We start from the raw sequence: 27,830 nt of genomic DNA on the forward strand, positions 1-27,830 counted from the left end.
GTTTGCTTAAATGCTGTAAACTGGTGGCACAGGGTGGTTATTGTTTAAACCTATGGCACCTTGTGTTATGCTGCCCCTTTTCAGTTATTGGTGTATGGAGAATGTATGTTGTAGACTGTTGGTGAATTATGGAATATACTTAAGCCTCATTCTGTGACACAGATTCTCTCTCAGGCTTGTCTATACCGACCATTGGTGTATGATAAGCTGGAGTGTAAATATACAGCACTCTAGTGCAATGACTCTCAACCTTTCCAGATTACTGTACCCCTTTCAGAAGTCTGATTTGTCTTGCGCACCCCCAAGTTTCACCTCACTTAACAACTTGCTTACAAAATCAGACATAAAAATACAACAGTATCACAGCACACTATTACTGAAAAATTGCTTGCTTTCTAATTTTTACCATATAATTAAAAATAAATCAATTGGAATATAAATATTGTACTTATATTTCTGTGTAAACTGGATAGAGCAGTATAAACAAGTCATTGTCTGTATGAAATTATAGTTTGTACTGACTTTGCTAGTGCTTTTTATGTAGCCTGTTGTAAAACTAAGCAAATATCTAAGTTGATGTACCCACTGGAAGACCTGTGCGTACCCCACCGAGATACTCGTACACCAGTTGAGGATCATGCACTAACTGGCTGTGTGGACTGTGCTACCGCCCACTAGAAGTTCCATAGTGTGCTTTGACCAATTGCAATAGGCTTAACATAGCTTACCTGCAGTTGGTCAGAACTTTTAGGTTATGTCTACACTGCAGTTAAACACATGTGGCTGGTATGTGTCAGCTGACTCAGGTTTGGGCTACTGGGCTGTAAAACTGCAGTGTAGACATTCAGGCTTGGGCTGGAGCCCAAGCTCTGGGACCCTGTGAGGGGGGAGGGTCCCAGAACCCAGGCTCTAGCCTTAGCCTAAACATCTAAACCACAATTTCACAGCACTGCAGCCTGAGCCCACAGACACAGGCCAGCCACAGATGTTTAACTGCAGTGTAGACATACCCTACAGTATACCTGTGATGTGCTTTGACCGACTGCCAGTAAGCTGAGATATGTTAAGCTTCCTGCAGTTGGTCAAAGCACACTAGAGAACATCTAATGCGTGTAGCAGAGTCCACACTGCCTGCTACAGTGCTGTAGACTTACACCCCAGCTTTCCCTGCACTAATTCTCCATATAGACAAGCCCTTAGCTATGAGTGATGCAGTGTGGTTTCATACTCTGCCATTACTTTAGTTTAGCCCTATGTGAGGCACTATAATGAATAAGTTAAGGGAAGACAGCAGGTGCAATATATCTAGATTTCAGGAAAGCATGTGAGAAGGTGACTTTCTTGGGTGGGGGAGGGGAATAATTTAACTAGCTAATTTGAAACAGGTTGAAATTTGCTGAAGACCCTAACCAAATAGAGAGGTAATGATAAACTGTAGTGTACTGAGTTGATGGGAGGTGGATTACAAACTGTACAAAGGAGTATTAACCCTTCTCTCCAGAATGGGTTAATGCATGCAGTCAAAAATCTTACTTAAATAAAAATACTGCCATATTCACTTGCAAACATCTGTTTTCTGGTCACTGTAATGCCTAATAATTTTGAAGAATTACTGCTTCCTGGGTTTCTCCCTCTTTGAGATTCTCTTTCAGAAAGCAAAGTAACTGCATTAGTTACTGCCCATACGTCTAATCTCCCTGGGTTAGTTCATTATCATTACAGGTGTTTGTAACACCTTTATTTAACTCCTGGGTTGAACTTCAAGGGTCATGTCATTCACAGTGGAGGGCTTGCAGCTCTGAAAGTCACCCCCTTTGATGATTTTTTAAGATTACATATGCCCATGTTGTCATAAAGAGGACCAGTAAATCAGGAAGTAGTTATCCATTCAACAGGTGGGAGATGGGTGAGGTTAAAATCATATCACTTTGTGCCCACTGTGAGCAACAAATCTTGTGACTGTCATATTAGAGATTAAAAACAACCTGGTATTGGGTAAGTAACTCCATCACCTGGGAATTTCATTAGTTTACTCTATGTACTATTACCTCAGGATTCCTGAGTGGAGGTAAATAAAGCAGACATAACATCTCTATTCCCTTCATTCCTGTTTACACCCATGAACTAGTCAGAGGCTGAGCACAGTCCCTTAAAAACTTTCAGATAAATGTTACTAAGTCCTTCCACCCACTTCAGTTGCTTCTGCCTACTTAATAAGTAGTTGTTACGTTCAAGTCTCTTGAGTAACAAGATGGTTGCAAATTGAAGTGCCTAGAACAATACGAGTTGGCAAGACTGGAGGGGAACTGTGTGGAAGACCTTGAGGGGTCATAGGTAGGAGCAATGGGCTAAAATTGAGGGGGAAAATGTGGTTTTGTTTGTTTGAGAGCTCTTTTCCATTGCTGGTTCATATGTTCACTTTCTGATGCTTGTAGATTTCTCTGCGACTGCTGCTGATTCCAGTGGAAAAGTTATTGTGCCTGCATGCCTATAACAGGAGTGATGGTGGTGTTTTGACATGCACTTTTATTCTGTCTCTACCTCTAGGCTAAAGTGAATAATGCCAGCCTGATTGGAATTGGTTACACTCAGACCCTTCGACCTGGTACGTAAGCCCTGACAAAATACTAAAGGGAATCACTTCCTACTGGGCTTAATAGAAAAGAATCTTTTAACTTAAGCTATTCAACAGAATGGGTAGCTATGGAGGTGGCAGCCATTAAGCAATCAAGGATTAGTAGTCTTAATGGAATTATTCTGTCATGTTTGCAGACCTACATGAGTCACTTTGCTTTGTGGGTGTTTGAGATAGACTTGTGTATGCAGGTGGTGCCTAAAATGAGACTCATTTCATTTAAGTCCCTGCCCAAGTCAAACTGCAGATAAAGATTGAGGTACTTTAGCACAGCTGTATTAGCTGTTACTATATACCCAAATTCCTTATTTGTGGTATAGCATGAGTGACTGCATTTTATTTGAGTATCAGCATCAAAGTTTGTTTTGTTTTTGCAGGTGTGAAGCTGACCCTCTCAGGTTTGGTTGATGGCAAGAACTTCAGTGCTGGTGGTCACAAGGTTGGGCTGGGCTTTGAGCTGGAGGCTTAATGCAATTTTAAGTGGAATAGCAGCTCTGTTCCTTGAGATGAAGGGGGAAAAACTAACCCAACATGTTTTGGCCTTAAAATTCTTCTGTGAAATTTCAAGTGTGAATTTTTTTATTCTTCCCAAGAATTGTAACTCCGTGCCCCCCTCCCCCCAGCTGTAGGGTGTAAACTCATCATAAAAGGAGATACTTGAAGGTGTGCATGGAAGTTGTAAAGGTTATGCCACATTTCAGTTCCTCAGTGTTATTTTAAATTTGTTCCTTAAAGACAGCATAGTATTTCCTTACAAAGGAAAAAATCCCAGCTAGCATATCACATCACAGCCTGCATGTCCTACACCTGATGACCTTTTATGAAATTGGTCTCTGTGTGGTAGTGAAAGCTTTGGTTTTGCATCAAAGTGAAATAAATCAATCACATTTGGAACATATCCCTTCTGCGTGTTCAAGGTTGCTTTAGATTTGGCAGGAACTGTTCAAAAATGCAACTGAAATAGGTAACCTGTTTTTTTAAAACATGCTTGATGCTGGTTTTCAGGGACAAAACTGAATCCCATGGAGCAGTAAAGATTCAGGAAGAATGAATCAGTGATGTGTGGTTTTTATTGTTCACTAGTTGAGGGACTTGGCACAATGAAGGGTATATTGGCTTAACTCTCAAACTTTATTACATATGTGTATAGTGAAAAATCTTTAAAATTTTATTTAACATTCAAATAAAGCAAACCAAAAGTTTACATATTTCAGGTAGTTCGTTCCCATACAGGAAACAAGTATTAGGTAAGTACAGACATTACACTTGAGAAAAAGTGCAACCCAGCATCTTTAGCCAAATCCATAAATTCAGTACTTTTTCATAAATGTCAGGAAAAGGCATTCAGACAAGATTATGTGTAGACGCACTGTCTACTATTGAGTAAGGAGTTTGACTTCCAGAAAGGGAAAGGTAGCACAGCAGGTGGATTCTTCAGCTGCTGTTGTATAGGGTGAGTAAGACATTTCTCATCAATTTCATAACCCCCATGCTGTATGTTTGTGGGGGAGAAACAGTAATGAGTAATCAAAATTTTGTCTGTTAAAATTAAGCTGCCAGCTTTCCTTAAAAATAGGAATACATCAGTATAACCACTAGATGGCAGTATAAATAGAATGCAAGGGATTTTATTTTCATGTGGAAACCTGTCAGGCTTAAAGGCCTCATGTAAAAAGATATCTGGCTTGAGCTGTGACTGATGTGATTTTTACATCTGGGTTTGTTCTGGGTTATTTCTGTCTTCCCCTTCAAGCTGCAACCAGCTCCAATCCAGAGACTAAAAATGAAGCACAAACACTAATTAGCATTTAGATGCCATCTTCCCAACCCAAAGCAAAGATACTGGATTTTCTTAGAGGGAAAATACTATAAGCACATTTTGGGCATTTAAACTTTAAACCCAGAAAAAATGTACATCCCTTTTCCTGTAATTTTTTCCCATAAACACTAGAAGTTTCTTGTAATATTTATTTCAGTAACCCCATTTTGTTGTGGTCTCTCTCCTCTGCCATTTTAATTAGTGAATGCAGAGTGTTAGAAATCTATTCAAAACTTCTTACAGCCCTTTGGCTTCCATAATATTACTTGGCCAGCACTCCTCCCAAACGTATGCTTATGGTTTAAAGTGATAGAAGTTACCATAAAGCTCTGGTCCTGATCCTTCATTGTGTCATGCATCACACTTTCTAACTGGCTGCAGAGATTCTGAGATTCCATCAATAGTCCCTCACTGAAAAGAAAAGTTGTATAAATGAATACATCCATTGAAACTGGAAGTCTCACATGTTAGAGGTACATCCTCACATGCAGGTACCTGTACACCAGGGGTATGTACTCAGGCTAGCAAGACTAAACTGATGGCAAATGTTATTTTACTAATCTGTTGTTGCTGCCACTTACATCAACTAAAAGTGTTATTGCAGTCCATGACACCTTAAGATTTACTGGTAAAGTGACCTAGAAAATGCATTCAGGATGGCATCAGGCTTGTATCCCTGTGCATTAATGGAAATTGATTTCTGGACTCTTACACAGACTAATGGGCAAAATAAGCCTGGCTCTGACAGACTATTACATTTTTAATTAACCAAGGAGGAATTGGTTCTATTTTACTGCTGTAAACCAGCCACAATTACAATTGCTTGTCCCAGTTTTTAAGGTGAATAAAGCACAATGTGATGTGGTTTCACAGTGAAATTTTAATATCACAGCTCCTTCTCCCTGTTACTGAGACAGAAACCACTAGACACAAAGTGCACATTTACACTGGAGCTGGAAGGTGTAAAATTCCAGTTGTGTGTGTTCTCTCTAAAACAAGATAAGAGCATAGACCCAGCAGCATAAGTAGGGTGACTAGACAGCAAATATGAAAAATTGGGACAGGTGAGTAATAGGAGCCCATATAAGAAAAAGACCCAAAAATCAGGACATCTGGTTACCCTAAGCACAAGCTGCAGGAGGGCCTAGCCACAGAGTATGTACCTAGTGTTTCAGATAAGATCCTATTCTGGGAAGCTACCCCCTCTGATCAAGCTACCAGGCAGTACTCCTGGGGGAATTCTGTGCTACTGCATGTGCACAATTAACTTTTTGCACAGGAAAAAGTTGCTGCCGATCTGCCTTTTGCCCACCAGAGGGCACTGTGGTGATAGAACACAGCAGTAGCTCCCAGCCAAATAGGGAAGAGAGCCTGCAGAGCTGCCTTTGCAGCAGGTCGGGTCAGGTGACACAGGGGGGGGGTCAGACAGGGGCTCATAAGGGCTAATGGAGATGGGCAAACTGGGGCAGGGACTGAATAGGAGTGGAGGTGCTGGGCCACATGTGCCTGACACTGGGAGAGGCTAAGGGTCTGCATGGGGGAAACTCCCTAACAGTCCATTTTTCTTTCTCCCCCACCCCACCCCCCCAAACAAAACAAAAATACCATTCCATACTTTTCCCACCCTCCAAGTTTACACCCAGGCTCCTTCCCAGCAATTATTTCCCTCTCCCTCAGCTCCTCCATTACCCCTGACTCCGCACTACTTTTTTTGGGGGGGGGGGGGGAAGAGGAAATATGGTTCTATATGGTAGTTTAAATGAATTACAGAGTTCTGTATTAATATTGCTAATAAGGAATCTATTTGTCAAAAAACATTTCTGAATTTTTTGTCTGTATTGTTACAGACATACTTGCTGACAGGTATTTTGAAATAAATTACCAAAAATAATTGAAACTGGTGTGATTATATTGTGTTATTTTGACAAATAAAATATGCAGAATTTTGCAAATTTAATTGTTTGGCACAGAATTCCCCCAGGAGTAACAATGTGTATGTCTCCTTGAGCTGGAACTTAATACACCTTTCAACTCTACTGTAGACATGCCCAAAGTAATCTTAAAAATCCTTGTCAGCTAATAGTAATCTTAGATGTTAGCTGTAACCATAGATAAACAATGTGTCCCTTTAACTTATGCATGGATGTAACTCCATCATTCTTCACTTTACCTTTTCTTGATAGATTCTGGTAAATTGTAAGTTACAGCTGGGACTTGCGACAGCAGCTGACCTGGGTTACTAAGCCGTGATGCATTCATACTCTCTGGGCTGCCACTGACAGGACCACGCACCTTACTCTGAAGGGAAAAGGCAGATTCAGATTGCTGCATGCATTTTATTTTTACATAAACTTATTTCCAGGAGAAAGTGCTGCCATTTCTCTTAATGGCAAGTAAGGATTTGGGGTTTTCTTTAATACTAAGTTAGACCCAGATTTTTAAACCAAATTCAACAGAGGGAGGTAAGGATATCAAGTTTTTACCTCATGTTCTTCAGGTCAGAAGAAATGTGATCTCAGGTCTCTGTCTATACAGCATTTTTTCTGGGTGCTACCTTTAGCCCCGTACAGACTTCATACAACCCTTGGTAGCTGGTCACCCCACTAGAGTTGCAGAATATTGACTGCAGTTCTATTATCTTCCCTCAGAATTCAACAATTTATCTTTTATAGTATGTTCGTTATAGCAATTAAAAAGGACCACACCTACCCCTTAATGTATAAATGCCCTGGAAAAGAACAAAGCAGAGCATAATTGTGTTGAGAAGGGAGGAGGGTTTCCCATGTGAAATTCCCAACACTGGTGATGAAATAGCTGCAGGCCACAGCATTTCAAAGAAGGGGTTCTAAAACCAGTGCAGGCTCTTGGATGAACAACTGCAGCTATATTCAGGTCTCTACCATCAAAAGGAGGGGGGGGGGAGAAGGTTAATAGGCCCCATTAACTTCTGTTTCACTCACACAAGCAATTTTCAGCAGATTCCATAATTCTTTCTGTCGTTTTTCCTGAAGCCTGACAACTGTGTTCTCATCTTCATTCATCAGGTTCATCACTTCCTCCACTCTGGGGAACAATTCCAGAGCCTTCTGCTTGCAAATTACTGTCTTACTGTAAAGAACAATCAGGTCAGATGAGCAGCTGCACTCTGTCAGTTAGAAACTCCATCAGCTCCAACTGTTTAACTTCTAATAATTGGAGAAGAACAGGATTCTTAATCTGAAGTTGTCTGAATATCTCTTACTGAGACTAATACATCTTTTCATTGTACTAAGAGCAACTGAGAAGACTGCCCAGATGTTCCTTGTCTATCTTTCATAAAATGGATGTTCTGGGACTCACCTGAGCTGAGCATAAATTAGACGGACTGTCTTTTCAAATGTCTGGATTGCCTGCAGGAGCAGTCGCACTATTTCCTGACTGTCACCACTGGTCCTCTGGTCTAGAGAGATGAAAAAAGATCAGAAACCGTGTGGGGGCAGAGTGAGTTCAGTAGACTATAAGAATTAGTCATTGTTTCTGTAGCACTGTCCCCTAGGCTCTAGCTCTTTGGAAAGAAGCCACTTGGCAGGGGGCTGTAGCCCAGAGATTATACTGGGGAATGGGTCTGTGGCCATAGGGAGGAAGGGCTGGGCAAGAGTCCTGCTTACAGCACATGCCTTCAGCAGTAGTTTGGGGAGAAGGGCCCAAAATAGCTTCATCCTGAAGAGGCAGCCAGCTGCTAGGACCAAATGGTCAAGAGAGCAAAGTTGGCCTCCCTGATTTGAATATTCATAGATTCTAGGACTGGAAGGGACCTCGAGAGGTCATTGAGTCCAGTTCCCTGCCCTCATGGCAGGGACCAAATACTGTCTAGACCATCCCTGATAGACATTCATCTCTTTCCCAGGCTGCCACAATTGGGGTAGGGGTAGCAGTGCTCTTTTGGAACTGGAAAAGAGGAGAGAGATCATTTGTTGTTGGAGTGTGGGCCACAGGCCTGGAATGGAGAATTCTCAATACTGTTTATTGCTCTTTCCAGTTAATGGTCACACACAGCAACAAGACAACAGTGGCTACCGGTTCTTTACCTCTTGGCTTCTCCCTCAGTCGTCGGTAAAGTTCTCTGGCTTGTTCTTCCCTACAAAATAAGACAAGTGTTTCTCTGGAACCCAAATTGTAATTGGCCCCTTCAAGGACTCTCAAAAACCCTTCGCATACCTGACTATGCAGCTGCCAGACAGCTGGGTTATGTCAGCAGTCCAGTGCTGGCTTTTTGTTAGGCCCTGCCAACCCAGTCTGTGGTCTGGGCTGATGAGCAGGAGCCTTTGCCTGCCTGCATTCAGAAAGGAGCCACAGTGCTAGAAATGCTAGCACCACAGGCTAGAGAGGATTCCAACTTACAAATCCTCCAGGGTGCCCCCTTGCTTCCGTCCTAGTGGGCTTCTCTGCAGGTCCACAATGTCTGCCTGCAGGGCCATCATCCTCTTCACCAGCTGATCCACATCTTCCTCCTGAGAGGAGGAGCTTCAGTTAATAACATTGCTCCCAGACATTGGCCCGCCACAGGGTTAGGGACTCTGGTTCTAACTGGCCTTAAATGGAACAGGAATTGCTTTCCCTTTTCATCCACAATCCTGCAGCCTTAGACAGGGAAAAAGTAGAGAAGAAGGGCCTTGTGCAAAGACAGATGGGATATTTCCCTTTGATACAAGTAGATTGATTTGCTCCTCTCAGGCCTGGTCTACACTAAAAAGGGGGTTCGAATTAGGGTACGCAAATTCAGCTACGTGAATAGCGTAGCTGAATTCGAAGTACCCTAATTCGAACTACTCACCCGTCCAGATGCGGCGGGGTCGAACTCCGTGGCTCCCCCGTCGACTCCACCACCGCCGTTTGCAGTGGTTGAGTACCGGAGTCAACCGCGGCGCTTCCGGAGTTCGAACTATCGCGTCTAGATCAGACGCGATAGTTCGAACTCCGAGAAGTCGAACTCACCGCGTCGACCCGGACGGTAAGTATAGACGTACCCTCAGACTGGCCCCTTCTAATGACCTTGCTGCTTTGGATATCATAGCTCAGCTTGTGGTGAAGAGACACTGTTTGTTCACATTCTAAGGTGAACCTGCAACTAGTGACAAAAAGGGGAACAACATTTCCTCTCAGCTGCTCCGAAGGACTATTGTAATTCTCACCTCACCCACCAACACCCTTAACCTTACCCCTCAGATATCAACATCCCAGTCCTCACACCCAGAGTCTACCTCAACCTGTGACATACTAATGCCAGGAAACAGGATCACTGACTCCTCCTTAGGCAGAAACCTTCTGTCCCCTTGTATTCTGGGGAAAGATGGTATGTGGGCAGGTAGGAGGATAGTCACCAAAGGAAATCACTTTTCAGTAGGCTTCTGGTCAGAGACACAGCACAGCTACCAGGGTCTAACATTCTGTATTTCAGCTGCCGTCTCAAGTCAGCCTGTCACTCAGTCCCAGTATTTGGTAACACACTGAGCAGATGGTAAAGAATCCCCTTTTAGAATCTGGTATTAACACTTCCATTCCTACAGCCTTTCTGAGCACTGCCAGCCAACCATTTTCCTTTTCAGTTTTAACTTCCTGGTGAGCCACATCCTCTTCTCATCACCCCAGCAACAGCACAATTGCTTTTGTCTATAATTGGGCCTGTTACAAGTATCTCTCAGTTTAGGCATTAGGAATCATCTCCTTATCTCCTCCATATCTTTCTGTCCTGACCCTGCCCAACACAGAAAGGGCTGCACAGGCCAGTGGACAAGGAAAAACTGATGCAACCTAAAACAAGGGAAGGGCTTGGTTTATCAGGCCAGTTCAGCCCTGGAGTGGAGGATGGAAATGCAGGGTAGCAGCAGAAAGCTGCCTCTTTCAGGCAGGCAATTAAACCTAAATCTAGAAACATACCCGCCCGCAAAGCTCCACAGCCTGCTCCATATCCCTCCAGGCAAACAACAGCTTCTCAGAGGCTGAAAAAAGAAGAAAGAAAAGTCCATTACTCTGCTGCATTTGAGGAAAGGAAGCTACCATGCTGGGATTGGAGGAGCGGATGGAGGACTCCCCTGCATGTCACAGGGGCTGTACTCACTGATTCCAAACTCTGTCTGCTCACTGTACTTCTCCAGGTCAATCTGGATGCTGGTTTTAAAGAAATCCAGCTTTGCCTTCAGCTGTTGGGACAAGGAGGCCATGGAATTCTTCATCTTGGAGAGATTGCTATTGTAACGCAGCAGATTCATCCTGTGGAGAAAGTGAAAAGGGTCACGTCGGTCCAGCCCCAGAGGAGCTGCACATAGTGTCCCAACTGATCCCACACACAGCTTTCAGAGTCACTCTCATTCAAGCTTACAGATCCCAGTATTCTCCAGTTGACCTATGATCAGCCCACATTTTCCTGTGTCACCAAGACAAATGAACAGGGCTGAGTGGAGCTGAGATGGCACAAAGACAACAGGGTTAGAGGCCACAGCTCTTAGCTCTCCATTAATTGCAAATAACTGCACCTTTATCAAGAACTTCCCCCTCCCAGATAGCACCTCACTCCTGCACCACTGTAGGGCAGGTTTCTTTTCCTGTTATCCCCCTCTAGCCGGGAGGCCCAAGTGGAGCTAAGTTTTCCCAAAGGGACCCCACTGTACATGGCTGCTCGCTGCCCCTGCTGAAGCAGGTTACAATCCTCCTTCAGAGTCCGAATCGTGTGCCAGACCTGACCCCACACCTTCCGTAGCTGGAAGAAGGACAGATTCTTCTTTGGATCCTGAACTGGAAACAGAGAGAGAGCATATGTTGTTTTAAAAAAAAAAAACACGACTTACAGGAGCAGTGCTGTAGGGTAGGAGTTAGCACCCGCTCCAAGTCTGAGATAGGGTGCTACCTCCTCTTGAACCTACACAGCCAAGTCTCTGTGCCCATCACATCCCGTATGGGGCACTAGAAAGGCTATTTCACTGCAACTGGCCACAGTTTGAGAGTCTAACTCAACAGGTCATGATTCTTCTCTACCCTCAAATCCCACCCCAGAGATTGAATGCTATGACAATCTGCTTCGCTGCCCATGCCACTCAAGAGCAGATGTCCGCCCCCTAAAGCTCACATATACAGCAAGCTCTCTGCACTGATTCCCCATGGAAATAACCCATGCCCAGGGGAAGTCCTTACGGATGCAGTCAACACTTTCTGGATGAGGCCGCAGGAAGATCTGCCTTTCATAGGCAACTTTACGGTTGTCAAAAAGGAAAAGGAGGTCTGTGTCCGTGGCGTCATTCACCTGCAGAGATGAGACCTATCTCAGTACTCTCAGATACAGTATCCCACAGCAGCCTCCACTGAAATAACCCAGAGCCAGCTGGCTCGCCACGGCCCAGGATAGTGTGAGCAGCAGGAGGGAGGGCTGCTCTGCTTCAGTGAAAACAAGAGGGGCGGAGGGAGTGTGAGGCTGGGGTAGGTGCTCAGAGTGCATGTGCCAGGGTCAACTGCCAGGCAGGTGCAGGCTTGGCTAGCAGTGTTCAGGTTTCAGCCCCAGGCTCACCTTGCTGTCAGCCATACACTGAATAGCCAATTTTTGAGGGTATAGTGCAAGCCCCGCCTCCTGCAAGAGCTCCTGCTCCTGCTCTGGAATACCAGTATCTGACTGAATCCTGGCCTTCACAGTCTGCAAGGTTTCCTCTTCTGTCACAGGGTACATGTGCAGAGTGCCCGTAACCATGTTTAGGACGCGAACCAGCTGCAAGAAAAGAAGTGGGACATGGGAAGAAGCCAGGGCATGGAGGTCATGGCTGAGCAGAGTTGCCAGGACTCAAGACCAGGGGATGGAGAAGGAAACTAGGAACACTTGGTCCATATGGCCACTTTAGGGCTGCTTGGCAACATCATGCCAAGATCTTTGACCTGCATCAGACAGAAGGGAGGCCACGTGACACAGAAAATGGGACCAGCAACTCCTCTTCCCTCCGCCAGAGCGAGAGAGGCACAGACACTCAGTGGAATAACAGACAGGAAAATCCCTGTGAATACTTCTCCTCAGCTGGCCAGGAAGAAGCCAATGTGTCTTGGACTTCGCCCTTCCACATCAACCATTGCTAATTCTCCCTGAATAGTTTTCCAGAGTACTTTTCCTTGATTGTTACCAAGTGACTATCTTTCAACCTCCAGTAAATCTAGGTCCCCTTGTGGCTTCAAAATAAGCAGACTTTAACAAACTCAGAACTGGTAAGTAAGAAAATCTAAGGGTTAAACAAGTTCACGAGAACTTGCCGTTTCTCAAGGAGACACTATTAAATGCATAACTTCAAATTATTCTGATATGAAAGAAAGATAGGATGAATATTAAGAGGTCAATATGGCTCCATCAGGAGCTCTTTAAATGACCTGAAATAAAAAAGGATTACAATAAAAAAGTGGAAGCATGGACAAATTAATAATGAGGAGTACAAAAGAATAACAAGCATGTAGGAACAAAATCAGAGAGTTATATACCTAGCTACTAACTGATGACAAGAAGGCTGAGGAATTTAATGCCTGTTTTACTTCAGTCTTCACTAAACTGGTTAAACAGTGACCACATACTCAAACACACTTATTAACATCAAGGGAGCAGGGACAGACACCAAAAATAGGGAAAGAACAGGTTAAAGAAAATTTAGATAAATTAGATCTACTCAAGTGGGCAGGGCCTGATGAAATTCATCCTGCGGTACTTAAGGAATTAACTGAAGCAATCTTGGAACCATTAGCATTATCTTTGAGGACTGGACAAGGGAAACATACTACCTGTCTTTAAAAAGGGGAACAAAGAGGACCTGGGGAATTACAGACCTGTCAGTCTAATTTTGATACTTGGAAAGATACTGGAACAACTTATTAAACTATCAACTTCTAAGCATGTAGAGGATAATAGGGTTATAAGGAATATCCAGCATGGATTATCAAGAACAAATCATGCCAAACCAAGCTGATTTCCTTCTTTGACAGAATTACTAGATGGGGGGGGGGGGAGCAGCAGACATGATAGTTCTTGATTTTAGTAACACTTTTGACACAGTCCCACATGCGGGTCTCATAAGCAAACTAGGGAAATGTGGTATAGATGGAATTACTGTAAGGTTGGTAACACAACAAGGTGAAAGACTGTATTCAAAAGTAGTTATCAATAGTTTGCTGTCAAACTGGGAGGTCATATCTAGTGGGTTCACACTGCAGGGGTCAATCCTGGGTCCAGTACTGTTCAATATTTTACTTGGATACTAGAGTGGAGATTAGGCTTACAAAATTTGGATGACACCAAGATGGGAGAGGTTACAAGCACTTTCAAGGACACAATTGGAATTCAAAATGACCTTGACAAATCAGAGAATTAGTCTGAAATCAACAAGATGAAATTCAATAGAGGTAAGTGCAAAAGTACTTCACTTAAATAATGAAATGCACAACTACAGAATGGGAAATAACTGGTTAGGTAGTAATACTGGTAAGAGATGCTGGGAATTATAGTAGATCACAAATTACATATGAATCAACAATGTGATGCAGTTACAAAAAAGGCTAATGTCATTCTGGACTGTATTAACAAGAGCGTTGAGGTAACTGTCCTGGTCTACTTGGCAACATGAGGCCTCAGCTGGAGTGCTGTGTCCAATTCTAGGTACCACACTTCAGAAAAAAATATGGACAAACTGGAGAAAATCCAGGAAAGTAACAAAAATGAAAAATGGCTTAGAAAACCTCATCTATCTGGAGAGGTTAAAAACTGGGTATGTTTAATAGTGAGAAAAGACGACAGGGGAAACTTGATAACAATCTTCAAATATGTTAAGGGCTGTTCTAAAGAGGATGTTGATCAATTATTCTCCATATCCACTAAAGGTAGGACAAGTAATAATGTTATAATCTGCAGGAAGGGAAGACTGAAGTTGGATATTAAGAAAATATGTTCTAACTCTCAGGGTAGTTAAGCTCTGGAACAGGCTTCCAAGGGAGGTGGTGGAATCCCCGTCATTGGAAGCTTTTAGGAACAGGTTGGACAAACACCTGTCTGGGATGGTCTAGGTTTACTTGGTCCTACCTCAGCACCAAGGGTTGGACTTGATGACTTCAAGTCTCTTCCAGTCCTACATTTCTGAAGTCAGCAGAAGGACCAAACTCTGTCATTCTGCTGCTCAGCAGTCTGCAGCCCCAGAGAGCCTAAATAAACCATCCACACTATCTCACCACAACATAGACCAATTCAGTACAGAAGGAGCTTCCCAACATGGGGCCTGTCCATTTTTGTGCCACAACTCTTTGTCTACTTGACAGCTCTGCAACTCTACTCCCTGCAGATCAGCTCTGCATTTGGGGAGAACAATACTGACCTCCTTTGAAAGTGCTTTGAGATCTACTGATGTAAGAGTTCAGTGTGATTACTGTTATTTAGTACCAGGCTGTAACAAGAAACTCACTCTTTGTGGATATACTTGCTCAGACTAGCCCTCAGCAGGGCTTTTCCTTCTTACAAAGCAGCCTCTCCCATCTTAATGGGGTTTCCTCACATCCTTCCCTAGCCCATGACTCAGGCTTCTCTCTCATAGGCTAACATAAGCCACACTCTCTGGACACTGGTCTGTCGATGAAAATCCAGTCCCAAGACTCACCTTTAGGTTCAGTATATCATCCAATGCCTTGAAACAGCCATTGGGTCCATAAACAGGGTCTGTCCCTCTCTGCCGCGGGTGCCACATTAACATGAGCTGCAGCCATTTCTCCAGCCGCCCAGCCAAAATGCTATGAGGCAGAAACAAGAAGAACCAGAGAAGACAGACGTGTTTCAGTTGGCATCTACAAAAAGAGATGCGAAGCTCAGACCTCCCCCCTAATCTCTTAACTAAAGAGCAGAGAAAGGAGCATGGAACCTTCTACAGCAAGATAACAGGATCCTCCTGTTTTCATCTACAGAAACTTCAGCCAGATGAGACCATGTGCATTGGGTACTAAACTTTTCAATAGATCGGCAGGGACATAGAAACAAAACAGACCCCTTCTTATTCCAAGGAGGATATAGCCAGCTTATCCCCATGGGGTGCATTTGGGTCTCACCTGTTTAGATTATTGGGATATGGTAAACTGCTAGAAAATTTCACTTCTCCAGCCAAGTCTTCATAGACAACAATATCCAACTCGCTCTTCTGTCGCACTTTTGTGTGCCTAAAGAGTTCAAGCAGGTACAGTGACAAAGTAAAGAAGGTTCTGCGATCCCTCTACATGATCACAACCGCACCTCACCCTTCCCAGGACCCACATTAGCCTCTAGCCTATTTCACAACACACAGAGGCTGCTGAAAACACAGACACACAGCTAACAAAATCGGTCCCAAGTATCTTATCCAGACATTTGCAACTCCCCTGCAAAACATCCCAACTTGTATTTAAACCTGGCAGCAGATATGCTGATGCTGCTCCAGGTTAATTCTGTTTGCCCAAAGATTGTCAATCCCACTGGGCCCCATAGATAATGTAGGTCTGTCCAAAAGAGATTTACCAGGGAAGACTGAGCCTGGCAGCCAACTCAACACTCAAGTGAAAGGATCAACTCTCCCACCCCAATGGGAAGGGTGAGATACTAATTCTACCAGCCCCAGGAACCACCCAACCTGCGTGACAGTCAAGTGTTTGAAGCCAAGAAAGCTCTTACAATGCCTAAGTTCAAATCCCTAGTAGGCCATGAAACAAAGAATGATTAACCCTAAAATTGAGAACCCCTTCCCTCAAACACCATGAAAACAGGACAATAGTTTGGCTGCCACAGAGACTTCCTCCTCCTTCTCTGGCCCCATCTTACTCACCATTGCACAGGCTGCCAGTTGGGCAGAAATGGTCTGAAACCTGTTATGCATTCAAATGCCAGTGTGCCAAAGCTCCAGTAATCCACCGTCACTGTGTACTTCTGCTGTTCCAGCAGCTCTGGAGCCTGGGTTAGCCAACACAGGTTAAAGATTAAGCCACTTTTCCTCTCAGACCTCAACTGCATTTGCCTCCTTGGATGTTCATTACTGTTTGCACATCACTTTGGAAAGCTCATGCTAAGTGTTTTATCACTCAGGAGCCTTATTGGACTCTTTGACCAGTCCTAAGGGTTAATGAAACTCTCACCCTCTATGCAGCAGAAAGTTAGCAATGAAATATGAAAACCCAAATGTTGACAAATAGCAACAATACAGCCTGTTCTTTTGCTTCAGCACGTGTATCCCAAACACATCCATACCTGCATGGTTGGGACTCCTCTCCCACCCCACAGCCAGATTACAGTGCCTGCTCCCTCCTGCTGCTCTTCCCCACAGACCTTGCTGGTCACAGCAACACTACAAGCTAAATCCACTCCTTACCAAGTACTGCAGTGTCCCAACGAAGGAAGTGCACAGACTGCCCTGATCCAGCTCCTTAGCATACCCCAGGTCAATGATCTTGTGTATTAACTGAGAGAGACAGATGGCAGGCAGTAAGAGGACTGAAAACACATTCTGCAATGAGAGCATGCACTTCTACCGAGAGAACAGATGATTTCAGTACTCAGAAGCACTGGGAGAAGGGCAGGAAGCATCAAGGCAGCGTTGCGCTCTTGCAAGATCATGAGAACAAAACCACAGATAAAGCAGCTCCCCAGGGTCATTATGAGCTTGAGATGGAAGGAACTGGAGATGTTATTGCTGACTTACTATAAAGCCCAGTCTGAATGGAGGGACTTTCCTAGGAGAGCTGGATCACTCTGGTCTTTGAATAGGAGTTTATTTCTATTTCCTGAGGAGATGTTCACTGCTCCCTTGAAGAGAAGCAAGAAAGATGGCCAGATCTGTGCCTGTGCTGGCACAGCGCTGCCATAGCCATCAAGTGGGGGGAAGCCTCACATGGGTAGAGCCATTATAAGAACTCTTGTGCTGCACCCCTGGTACACCTATGTAGGGGGTTAGACCTGGGAAAAGTGGGCATGGCCATAACTTTCCCTAGTACTCTGGTGTATGTCGCGGTCCAACCTGACCCCAGGATCAGAGAAGCATAGAGATGGCTTAATGGTCCCTTGGAACCACCACATGAGGTGTCATGTGCCACCTCATGGTGCCCTGACTGGGAAAGGGCAGTCCAAATACTCATGCTTAGACTGGCAGTCTTCAGCAGTACAGTACAACAGCCCAGCCACCATTTCATCATACAGCCAGGACTAGGCACAGAGTGTTTAAACTAAAGCCTTGTGGGACTTGCTTCTGCATATTAGCGAAGCATCAGAGAGGCAGAGATATCTGGTGGTCTGAGCTCAGTTTGTAAGCCAGGAACCACACACCACCCAGCCAATTTCTAAATAAATCTGACACCTATTACCGCTTTGGCAAAGTCACTTCCTCTCTGCCTCACTTCCCAGTCTGTAAAGGGTGTGGTAGGGGGAAAGAGAAGGATACAACTCATAGTACTTGGATGTTCAGAGAAATCATTAGTTAGCAGTTTGTATAAATACCAAGAATTACAAGATGAACCCCACCACCACCACCTCTCAGATCATGTTCAGACACCCTCATTGGGGCTAGTCATTTTAGCTTGCGAGATCTCTGAGAGGGATCAAGTTTTCAGCTTCAGCTCCTAGTCATTCGTTCTCTCTCTCTCACTCACTCACCTCACACACACACATACACTTTCGTGCTCCCGCCCTTACACTCCACTTGCTGTCTATATGGCCAAAGTCACCCGGCTCCTGCTCACCCTTTGTTCTCCTTGCTGTAGGACAATGTTCTCAGGTTTCAGGTCTCTGTGGATGATCCTGTTCTCATGAAGGTACCTGAGAGCAGAGGCTGAGACAGAGAGAGGCAGCTGTTACTCAGCACAACTAACACCTCCCAGCATTACTCCAGAGGGCCTAAGCCTGCAGGCTCTAAAAGGCAAACACAGCTAAGAGGAGAGAGGAGATTACAGTGAGGGAGGACAGGGTTGGGGATGCAGTACAACGAGAAGGTTTGGCCATCACATCCATGGAAAACCCTCACTAACCCCTTCTCTATCCCAATCTAGTTCCCCCTGGCATCCCCGCAGGAGACAGGTACCCAGGGGAGCTGCAGCAGGGAGGAAATGAGGCTCCAGGTGGGAGAGGGGCTGTAAGGGCCAAGCCCACCTTAGAGAGAGGAAGTGCTATGCTCAGCATTTCCAAGCCTCATCTGTCCTAACATCAGTGATGACCCAGTGACCACTGTGCCAGGCCAAGTCTGCGTTGCCCTCAGTCCTTTAGCTGGCTGCAGCCCTCCCCACCAGGGAATACTTCGACCACATCCAGCTGGCATAGCCATCTCTGCAGCGTCCGGGCTCACACCTAAGGCAGAGGGCATGCCCGGGGACAGAGTCATGGCCGGAAGGCCGATACACTCCAGCTATGCTGAGCCAACACGATCATCCCAGGATATGGGGAGAGAAAGAGGTAGATCAGAGCCACTTCCCCACTTTGTGTGTCAAGAGAAATTCAGGCTAAATGGAGAATTGGGACCAAAGTCTGCATTTTTCATGTTCAGCCAAGCCAATCCCTGAGCAAAACCCTGCAGCCATTAGGTGGGGTCACAGCTCACCCCGGCTGTTTGTAAGGAAGAGGCTAGCAGCATTTCCATAGCCTGCAGCTGCACTTCCTTCCCAGCACTGACTCAAAAGGGACTCACTTCCCACTGCCTCCACATCCCTCATGAGGCAACACGTCACAGAGCGCAGAAGAGAATCCAGTGCCCCTAGACTCCCCTACAACCATCAGTCTGCCTAGCCTTACTTCAGGGAGACATCAACAATCACCCTACTCCAGGGATGACTTTAACCCTTAAGATGCTGCCTAATCCCCAGCATGGCCAGATCCCAGATGGGCCACTAGGAAGTACTACTGAGAAGAAGGGAACATTTCTAGCTAACCAGGGTCAGGGCCTTGGATCATTAGACCCCGGGTTGCTCCCTCCACTACCTGTCCTCTCCGCATGACACCCCCCGCCTCTGTTACCAGTCCTCAGCCTCTCCTTGGGCCAAGAATGAGCACAGAGGAGGCAAACAGAAGCTGTCACTGGGCCAGAGGTGCTCAGAGTGAGGGGCAGGAGGAGAAGATTCTGTTCAGCTTTTGTGCCTCCAAGAAGAGCAGTTTGCTCCTCCTCTTGCTCATTCCCCAGGCCCACACCAGCCCAACCGGCACTTCTTAAACTCCTTCCTCCGAAATACACTGCATCTGCCAAGACCTACATAAGAGCCACAAACAAGCCACATGGATGGGGGCCTGGCTGCCATGGAGATGGTTCCTTCCCACGCTTCACCACAACAGCAGAGATCGTTGAGGTGCATCTGTCCACAATCCCTAAATACTTATGCTTGGGGACAGGAGGCTGGCTGTGCTGGGGGCATGACCTCATTACCATAGGTCACTTAGGGTGATATATGTTTGAGGAAAGGGGGCCTGTTCAAAGTAAACAGTCCACAACAAGCGCTATAATGTCGTGCGTTCCCATCAGTCTCAGATGCTATGGTGATAATGTAAGTCAATGCAGAGACGAGGAGCCCACCCCAGCCCTGAGGATGGGCTGCAGCTGGGAATCCCTATGAGGAACACAAGCTGGAACTCGCTCATCCTGCCTAGCACCTCCCAGGAAATCCCTTGAGCACGTTTCTCACTGGGAAAGGAAACACACTGCTTTTCGCATCCCAATGTCAGAGACAAGTAAGAGGCCACTTCCCTTCTGGGGAGGCTTGCAGAGCAAGGCAGGAAGGAGAATACTGTGAGATGCCTATCTAAAGGGGAGGCATCCAGCGTCACAAACCTACTTCACATGGAACTAAAATGGCTCCCTTCCCAGATTGGGACTGCGGCAGGCCCTGCTGCCACAGACCCAAAATGAAAGAATTTGAAGAGCAACTAGCAAAAGACATTAACAGCAAATTCTTTTGCAAGTACATCAGAAGCAGGAAGCTTGCCAAACAGTCAGTGAGGCCACTAGATGATCAAGGTACTAAAGGATTACTCAAGGAAGACAAGGCCATTGCGGAGAAGCTAAATGAATTCTTTGCATCAGTCTTCACTGCAGAGGATGTAACGGAGATTCCCACACCTGAGCCATTCTTTTTAGGCAACAAATCTGAGGAACTGTCCCAGACTGAGGTGTCAATAGAGAAGGTTTTGGAATGAACTGATAAGTTAAACAGTAATAAAAGACCAGGACCAGATGGTATTTACCCAACAGTTCTGAAGGAACCCAAATATGAAATTGCAGAACTACTAATTGTGGTATGTAACCTATTGCTTTAATCAGCCTCCATACCAGATGACTGGCAGATAGTAATGAAATGATGACTTTTAAAAAAGGCTCCCGGCATGATCCCGGCAATTACAGACTGATATGCCTAACTTCAGTACCACTCAAATTGGTTGAAACTAGTAAAGAATAGAATTATCAGACACATAGATGAACAAGATTTGTTGGGAAGAGTCAACATGGCTTTTGTAAATGGAAATCATGTCACACCAATCTATTACAATTCTTTGAGGGTGTCAATAAACATGTGGACAAGGGTGATTCAGTGAATATAGCGTACTTAGACTTTCAGAAAGCCTCTGCCATGGTCCTTCAAGGCTTTACGCAAAGTAAGCAGTCATGGGATGAGAGAGAATCAGGAACTGGTTATAAGACAGAAACCAAAGAGTAGGAATAAATGGTCAATTTTCACAGTGGAGAGAGGTAAATAGTGCTGTCCCCCAAGGATCTGTACTGAGACCAGTGCTGTTCAACATACTCAACTGATCTGGAAAAAGGGGTAAACCGTGAGGTGGCAAAGTTTGCAGACAATACAAAATTACTCAAGATAGTTAAGTCCAAAGCTGACTGCGAAGAGTTACAAAGGAATCTCACAAAACTAGATGGCTCAACAATAAAATAGCAGATGAAATTTGGTGATCAGTGCAAAGTAATGTACAATGGAAGACATAATCCCAGCTATACATACAAAATAATGGGGTCTAAATTAGCTGTTACCACTCAAGAAAGAGATCTTGAAGTCATCATGGATAGTTCTCTGATAACATCTGTTCAACGTTCAACAGCAATCAAACTAGTTAACAGAATTAGAAAAGGGCTAGATGATAATAAAACAGTAAATATAATACCATTATATAAAATCCCTCTTATGCCCATACCTCGAAAACGTCATATAGTTCTGGTCGCCCCATTCAAAAAAGATACATTAAAATTGGAAAAAGTACAGAGAATGGCAAGAAGATTGATTAAGGGTATGGAACAGCTTCTATGTGAGGAGAGATTAAGAAGACTGGGACTGTTCAGCTTGGCAGAAAGTTGACTAATAGGGGATCTGATAGAGGTCTATAAAAATCACAAATGATATGGAGAAAGTGACTAAGGAAGTGTTATTTACCTGTTCACATAACACATGAACCAGGGATCACCCAATGAAATTAATACTCAGCAGGTTTAAAACAAACATAGGGAAGTACTTCTTCACGCAATGCAGTCAACCTGTAGAATTCATTGCTAGGGGATGTTGTGAAGGCCAAAGCTATAGGTTCAAAAGAGAGTTAGATAAATTCATAGAGGATAGCTCCATCAATGGCTATTAGCCAAGATGGTCAGGGATGCTACCCCCTGCTCTGGGTGTCCCTAAACCTCTGACTGCTAGCTGCCAGGTCTGGATGACAGGGGATGGATAACCGCCTTGTTCTGTTTGCTCCCTCTGAAGCATCTGGCACCAGCCACTGTTGGAAAACAGAATACTAGGCTAGATGGACCCAGTATGGCCATTGTTATGTTCACTTACCGATATCAGAGAGCAGGATGAGAATGGCTCCCTCCCGTAAGCCACAGCAGTTCTCAAACTGGTTCAAGTACTGCAGAGGATCAAAACAGAGTGTAAACTAATCTCCTCTGTGCCCCAGTCCTGGGTTTGGCCCCAATTCTGCAAATGCTTATGGATGTGAGTAGCTATGCAGAACTCAATAGCACTACTCACATGTGTAAGTGTCTGCAGGATCGGGTCCTTAAATAGTAAAACTACAACTTCAAGCACCATTTCCCTTTCCACAGATAGGAAAACTGCCATCATCTTCTCCAGCAGCTCTTCCAGGAGGAAGAAACCCCTTCACAGCTTCCTCCCCCGTGTCCCGCAGCAGTTGGCTCTGCCAGCCAAGCACCAATCTCCCTAATTCCAGCCATGTGCTTTGGGCACTATCTGCATTTGGGCTTTTAGCAAAAGTTAGAAAAACAACATCAAGACCATAAAGAACAAGTTCTTTTTCCTGCTGACAGCTGGGAGCTTATCACTTCTGGGCAGAGGTTCACCCACTGACCTGGTCTGGGATGTTCTAGGCCATACTCACATCCTGTTCTCTATCTCTTACACATCCCTTGCTCTCTACGTGTGCATCCCACAGACACACATTTGCTCACTGCCCCCAACAGAAATGGAAAGTTTCTAATAAAAATCCAGAAAGAGGATGAAAAAATGCATCCGGGGTCAACTCTGCCACTTGCTCAGAGGAGGTACAAGCAGGCACAGCCCCAGTTCAGGAGGATTAGGTGGCAACAGCATGTGGAAGCAGCTGGGGAAATCCCACTGAATCACCCACGATTGAGCCTCTTCAGAAAAAACCCTACACTTCCCCTAGTAGCCCCTGCCCTCCCATGATCATCAGCCCAATGCCTCACCTTGCGAAGGTCTCCACCCTGGCAGTATTCCATGGCCAACAGAGGCAAGTCAGTGGGTGCAAGGTTCTGCATCCCTTCAGGGACTTCGCGGGCAGCCACCACATTGGGATGATTCAGTCTGAGGAAAGGAAATGAGGGAAGCATGAGATCACTGGAACCAATTCATCTCAGCCTCCTCCCAGCAATAACGGAAAGGGCCAGCATCCTGAAAAGTGATCATCCAAACGAGAGCTTTACAGTCTCACACACAGGTAGGTATTAAGGAAGGTCACAATGGGACTTTAACCCTTCGGACACAGAACTAGTGCACTTCAAAAGCTTCCTTCACCCTACTCAATCCACTCTCTCCCTCAGGACAGGGCTTTAGTCCTAACTCATCTCCCAGCTGTCAGTTTCCTCATTCTCTCTATGAGCAGCCAAACTTTGACATGCAGCCTGCTCTTAGCCCCATGAGAAGTCAGGGCTGCATTCAGCCCACTGCAGCCTGCACAAAGGGGGCTGATTCAGCAGGGATATAAATGGTGGGGTAAGTTAGCCTGGAAACTGGGTACCTAGCAAAGTCATGTAACTTGCACTGATGGGGCTTTCAGTGCATGTGCAGGACACTCACAGAAGACAGCACAGGAACAACAACAAATAGGAAGGTGCAAGATGAAGCAGCTCCCTAACATGCACTGCCCCCAGGCTCCTGGGGCCAAACACAGCCCCAACCTCCATGGACCTCAGCACCAGGGGCAGATCTGGATGCAAGTTACAGGACTTAGCCTCAGAAAAGGGGTGTGAGTGACATTCTCCCCCAAGAAATGTGACCTGCATTCAGCACACCGCATTCCCATTACTGCTGAACTAGGCTCAGCTGGAAGCTGAAGAGTGTTGTAGGCATCTCCCTGTATGACAAACCCTTCTGCATGCACTTCACAAGCACTATAGACAGCACATGCTACATTACAGATGCTCAAATGGAGTCTGAGTAAAGTCCCCTCTGAAAACATGGGTCTAGTTTTGTGAGCCCTATTGTATTTAGATGGAATATACGAGCCCAGAGATGTTAACAAGAGTTTCAGTCTTAAATAAGGTTTGTTGTACAGAGACCTCAGGCTGCTTAGTACCATGACAAACAAACAATATTAAACACCACTTTAACCTTTTATTGAAGGCACAGAAAAGGGAAAACAGTGAATACTTTATATTTCAAATGCTTTAACTAAGGCTTTCATATTAACATCCCTTGCTCCCTTTCGCTGAGAAGAGTTTCTAGAAGGAAAGATACCCTTGTTTAAGAGTCTCTCCAGTGGTATTAACAATGAAAATAATTGTCCTTTTGGGGAAAGAGAAAGGAGGGGGATAGAAAAGAGAAGAAATAAGATGGGGATGGAAAAGGACACGTGGGGAGGAGGCAGGGGAGAGAAAGGCTCACAGCCCAGGTGGTGTTTGGTTTTCAGCCAAAGCCAGTAGAGATGGTGACGTCCCCTGGGTCCCTCTCTCTGCCCTAATCTGGTAAGCACCTCTCTCCGTGTCAGGGTAACAAAGGACAAGGATCCCAGGAAATGGAGGGGGTAGCAGCTGAGATGGTGCAGTTCGCCCACTGACTTTTTCCCTGAAGTCTTTCTTTAAAGGACCCCAAAAGGAGTAAAAAGTGGGATAGCCAACCCTCTCATTACTTTGTCCACCAATTAGGTCTAATTCCCAACACACTAACGTTCATTCCCAGATTTTTGGTGTCACGGTCTTGTTTACCAGGCATGCTCTTAACAAACTTCTTCAATTATATCAGTAGGCCTTTTTGTGTGGACTAAATCAACCTGTCTCACTTTCATACCTTTTTCTATGAATATTATTATAAGTTATTGTGACCTTTTATAAGCTTTCATTCTCTTTTTACAGTTGAGCTCACAATTAGGGTAAATGTGTAGGTCCAATTATCACAACAGTGCTCCAAAAACTTTTGTTTCCCCACTGTCTCTGCAGAAGCAGCAGCAAATTACTAAAGCTTGTTTCACATCACTGATGATGCTGATGCACAAACACAGAAGGAAGTAAATAAAAGGCAGCGGCACTGATTCCTACCAAAACAGATCCCCTCTGAGGAGCGGTCAGTGGAGAAGACATGTCAAGAAATAGACTTCACCTTCAAAGTGCTTGACAGAGACCATCCCTTCCCTCCCCGCGCTCATGGATTCAGACTCTTCTACACACAGATCTAGGCCCTCAGCTGCTGAGCAAGATATCAAGGAGTAAGGGATCACACAACGCTCACCTTTTCATTATCTGTATTTCCAGACACCATCTCTCCCGATTTCGGAGACTTAGCTCCTGACGACACTGTTTAATAGCAATCTGTTCCCCTGTTTCCTGCACAGACACAGAGAGAGTTAGGACAAAAACATGTTTCCACCAGAGATGTGAGGACCAACAGAAGGTGTAGCGGCCCCAAAAAATGTAAGGCTATTCTTGGGGATCCTCCCTGCTCATCTTCAAGGCCCTTCCCAGGGAGACAGTCATTTAGGGGACCAAATATGCACCAGAACAGAAGACACCAGCTCATGCTCCAGCCCCACCCCCAAAATCTCCTCAAAACCAGACTAGTACCGTGAATTTCAGGCTCATGCTTGCAAGTCTCCACAGTGAGGCTAAATTCTGAACCATGTAAGTTCACCCCTCTTTTCATACAGAATGTGTCCGGGGCCAGGTTAGCAGAAACAAGAGTCCAGCAGAGCTGTCATGCTCACAACTCAAGGAAGTGGTTCTCAGATTGGTTGTTTTCCATAAGCCTTAGCTGGCTGTGGGGGTTCAACATCAGAGGAAGCAGCCAGCAGCCATTTGCTTACAGGACACAATGGAACAGTCTAGGCTGCAGGCAGAGGAAGAGATCGCAGCGAGCTGGCGGCTGAAAGCTCCCACTCCCTGGCTGTACGAGTGGATGGTGAACGCGATTGGGGCATAAGGGACCAGTCGCCTCTCCCCCATCCCTGAGAAAAGGGAGCCCCTACCTTGTTGTGCCACCTGAGGACATTTCCAAATCCCCCTGTCCCAAGCCTCTCTTTCATCTCCCAGGGGCCACACGTCTGGATTTGCAGGGGAGGCCGGCTCATGGCGGTGAATGCCTGTGGCTGAAGCACGAGAAGGGGAGGGGCAGAGACCCCGTTATTAGCTTCCCTGGAAGTGAGTGAGTTACTTTGGCAGCACACGGGGAGGGGGTGCAGGCACCACACCAGGGCCCCTCTGCCGGGGGCGGGGGGGGGGTCACAGACCCGGGCGCGGGGCAGTTCGGCCTTGGCCCCCGGGTAAGGGAGCGGCCCAGGAGCCCGGGTCTCCGCTCCGAGGGGAAGCGCGGCCGGGCCCGGCGGCGGGGGGGGAGTGGAGCGGGCCCCGCGGCGCCCCTCACCTGCCCGCGGGACGAGCCTGGCGCTGCCGGGTCTCGGGCCCAGGCTCCGGCCGCCCGCGCCCACCCGCGGGACTCAGCAGCCGCCGCCTGGCTCCAAGGCCGCAGCAGCGCGCTCCCGCCAGCGCTTCCGGCTCTGACCTCACAGGACACGTGGTGCCGCCGGGCGGGCGGGCCGCGCTGCGCCCCCTGCCGGCCGCCGGGCCGCGCCGCGCCGCGCCGGGGCAGGTGGGAGCCGGGAGCCCGGCGCGGAGGCGCTGCTACTGCTGCTGCCCGGCGGTTCCCTTGGGGCGCCACACACAAAGCTGCAAGCCCGTAGTAGGGCGTTTGGCCTGAGGGGGAGACTGGAGAAAAAGCTTCCAGCGACTGGGCGGCTACGAGCCATATCGCCGGCCCTGCCCAGGCTCAAAGCCCCAAGTCAGTAGCACCGCTACTGTACGTCACTGCTTCGCCCAGGGGGGCTTTTACAGACAAAATGGCTGGGGCTGCAGGCACCGCTTCTGTTCCAAGGAGTTGTTTTTGGCTTTGCTTGTTTTAATAACACGCTCTGTTTCTACTGTAAGGGGAGCTGCTGCGTACAAAGATAACAAGGTCAGTGAGGCCGGAGGGAACCCCACGTCAAGTGCAATGCACCACTCCTTGCACACCCTGCCTTTACTTCATTCAAGCTCTCTTGGCTCTAGCAATTTTTCTGCAGACATGAGTTCTCCCCTCCCCCAGGAAAGCTGGGACAAGTCAATAGAATCGTTGTGGTACCACTGGTTTCTCTCAAATGAGACCTAATAGGACAGCAAAGAATGTCTTACCCAATGGCCAACACACTCCTTGTCACTGCCTGCTCTTTCCCACACTCTCCCTGCTTCTCATCACAATCTCTCCCTTCCCTGGCTCTTTTCTCCCCCCTCACCTTATCCATCTCTCCCTCCCTCCCACCCACTGTGCTCCACAACTCAGAACATTGTGACAACTCATCCAGAGATTGGCAGAGATGCTTTTCAAAAGCCTGGTGAGCTCGGAGAATAGGAAAGACAGGACCTGAGTCACAGTTTCTCTTCCCTGCAGAGCCAGTCCTTTGTTTATCTTGTTCACACCCTGCAGCAAGGAGGAAGGAAGTTCAGCTCTGAAGCACCTTTAGTTTTTAAAATTCTCTGAAATGAGAGATTACAGCAGACCTCGGGGATCAAGAGCTTTGTTTTTCTCACTAGTACCCTCCTAGACAATTGCTAAGATCTGACACTTGAAAACTGTCATTTCTCATCTGCCACCTAAGATAGGTGAATTCTACCTGTAGCCAGGCAGGTAATC

General features: G+C 46.1%; 2 protein-coding genes across 7 annotated transcripts in view; one reads left to right on the forward strand and one right to left on the reverse strand.

The window, feature by feature from the left end:
* VDAC3 (voltage dependent anion channel 3) overlaps window positions 1-3,533 on the forward strand; it is a 39,735-nt gene extending 36,202 nt beyond the window's left edge. For all 4 annotated transcript variants that reach the window (XM_045005190.1, XM_045005193.1, XM_045005192.1 and 1 more), the window contains 2 exons: window positions 2,548-2,605; window positions 3,013-3,533. In XM_045005190.1, coding sequence (XP_044861125.1) covers window positions 2,548-2,605; window positions 3,013-3,104 — 150 coding nt within the window. In that variant the 3' untranslated portion in view covers window positions 3,105-3,533. The remainder of the gene's footprint in view (window positions 1-2,547; window positions 2,606-3,012) is intronic.
* Window positions 3,534-3,790: 257 nt separating this feature from the next.
* The window catches only part of IKBKB (inhibitor of nuclear factor kappa B kinase subunit beta), a 50,219-nt gene continuing 26,179 nt past the window's right edge, over window positions 3,791-27,830 (reverse strand). The window contains exons 1-22 of one of the 3 annotated variants that reach the window (XM_045005186.1): window positions 26,529-26,660; window positions 26,134-26,253; window positions 25,401-25,495; window positions 23,144-23,261; window positions 22,257-22,326; window positions 18,183-18,271; window positions 16,820-16,909; window positions 16,280-16,404; window positions 15,534-15,641; window positions 15,092-15,221; window positions 11,992-12,186; window positions 11,622-11,730; window positions 11,102-11,225; window positions 10,552-10,703; window positions 10,371-10,432; window positions 8,835-8,944; window positions 8,522-8,571; window positions 7,794-7,893; window positions 7,415-7,562; window positions 6,625-6,752; window positions 4,775-4,865; window positions 3,791-4,412 (exon numbers count right to left, since the gene is read on the reverse strand). In XM_045005186.1, coding sequence (XP_044861121.1) covers window positions 4,344-4,412; window positions 4,775-4,865; window positions 6,625-6,752; window positions 7,415-7,562; window positions 7,794-7,893; window positions 8,522-8,571; window positions 8,835-8,944; window positions 10,371-10,432; window positions 10,552-10,703; window positions 11,102-11,225; window positions 11,622-11,730; window positions 11,992-12,186; window positions 15,092-15,221; window positions 15,534-15,641; window positions 16,280-16,404; window positions 16,820-16,909; window positions 18,183-18,271; window positions 22,257-22,326; window positions 23,144-23,261; window positions 25,401-25,495; window positions 26,134-26,235 — 2,265 coding nt within the window. In that variant the 5' untranslated portion in view covers window positions 26,236-26,253; window positions 26,529-26,660 and the 3' untranslated portion in view covers window positions 3,791-4,343. Of the gene's footprint in view, window positions 4,413-4,492; window positions 4,866-6,624; window positions 6,753-7,414; window positions 7,563-7,793; window positions 7,894-8,521; window positions 8,572-8,834; window positions 8,945-10,370; window positions 10,433-10,551; window positions 10,704-11,101; window positions 11,226-11,621; window positions 11,731-11,991; window positions 12,187-15,091; window positions 15,222-15,533; window positions 15,642-16,279; window positions 16,405-16,819; window positions 16,910-18,182; window positions 18,272-22,256; window positions 22,327-23,143; window positions 23,262-25,400; window positions 25,496-26,133; window positions 26,254-26,528; window positions 26,661-27,830 lie in introns of those variants that run through there. The other 2 variants (XM_045005184.1, XM_045005185.1) reach the window with 2 other exon arrangements.

Source organism: Mauremys mutica, chromosome 2, assembly GCF_020497125.1.
Source record: "Mauremys mutica isolate MM-2020 ecotype Southern chromosome 2, ASM2049712v1, whole genome shotgun sequence".
Classification (NCBI taxonomy): Eukaryota; Metazoa; Chordata; order Testudines; family Geoemydidae; genus Mauremys; species Mauremys mutica.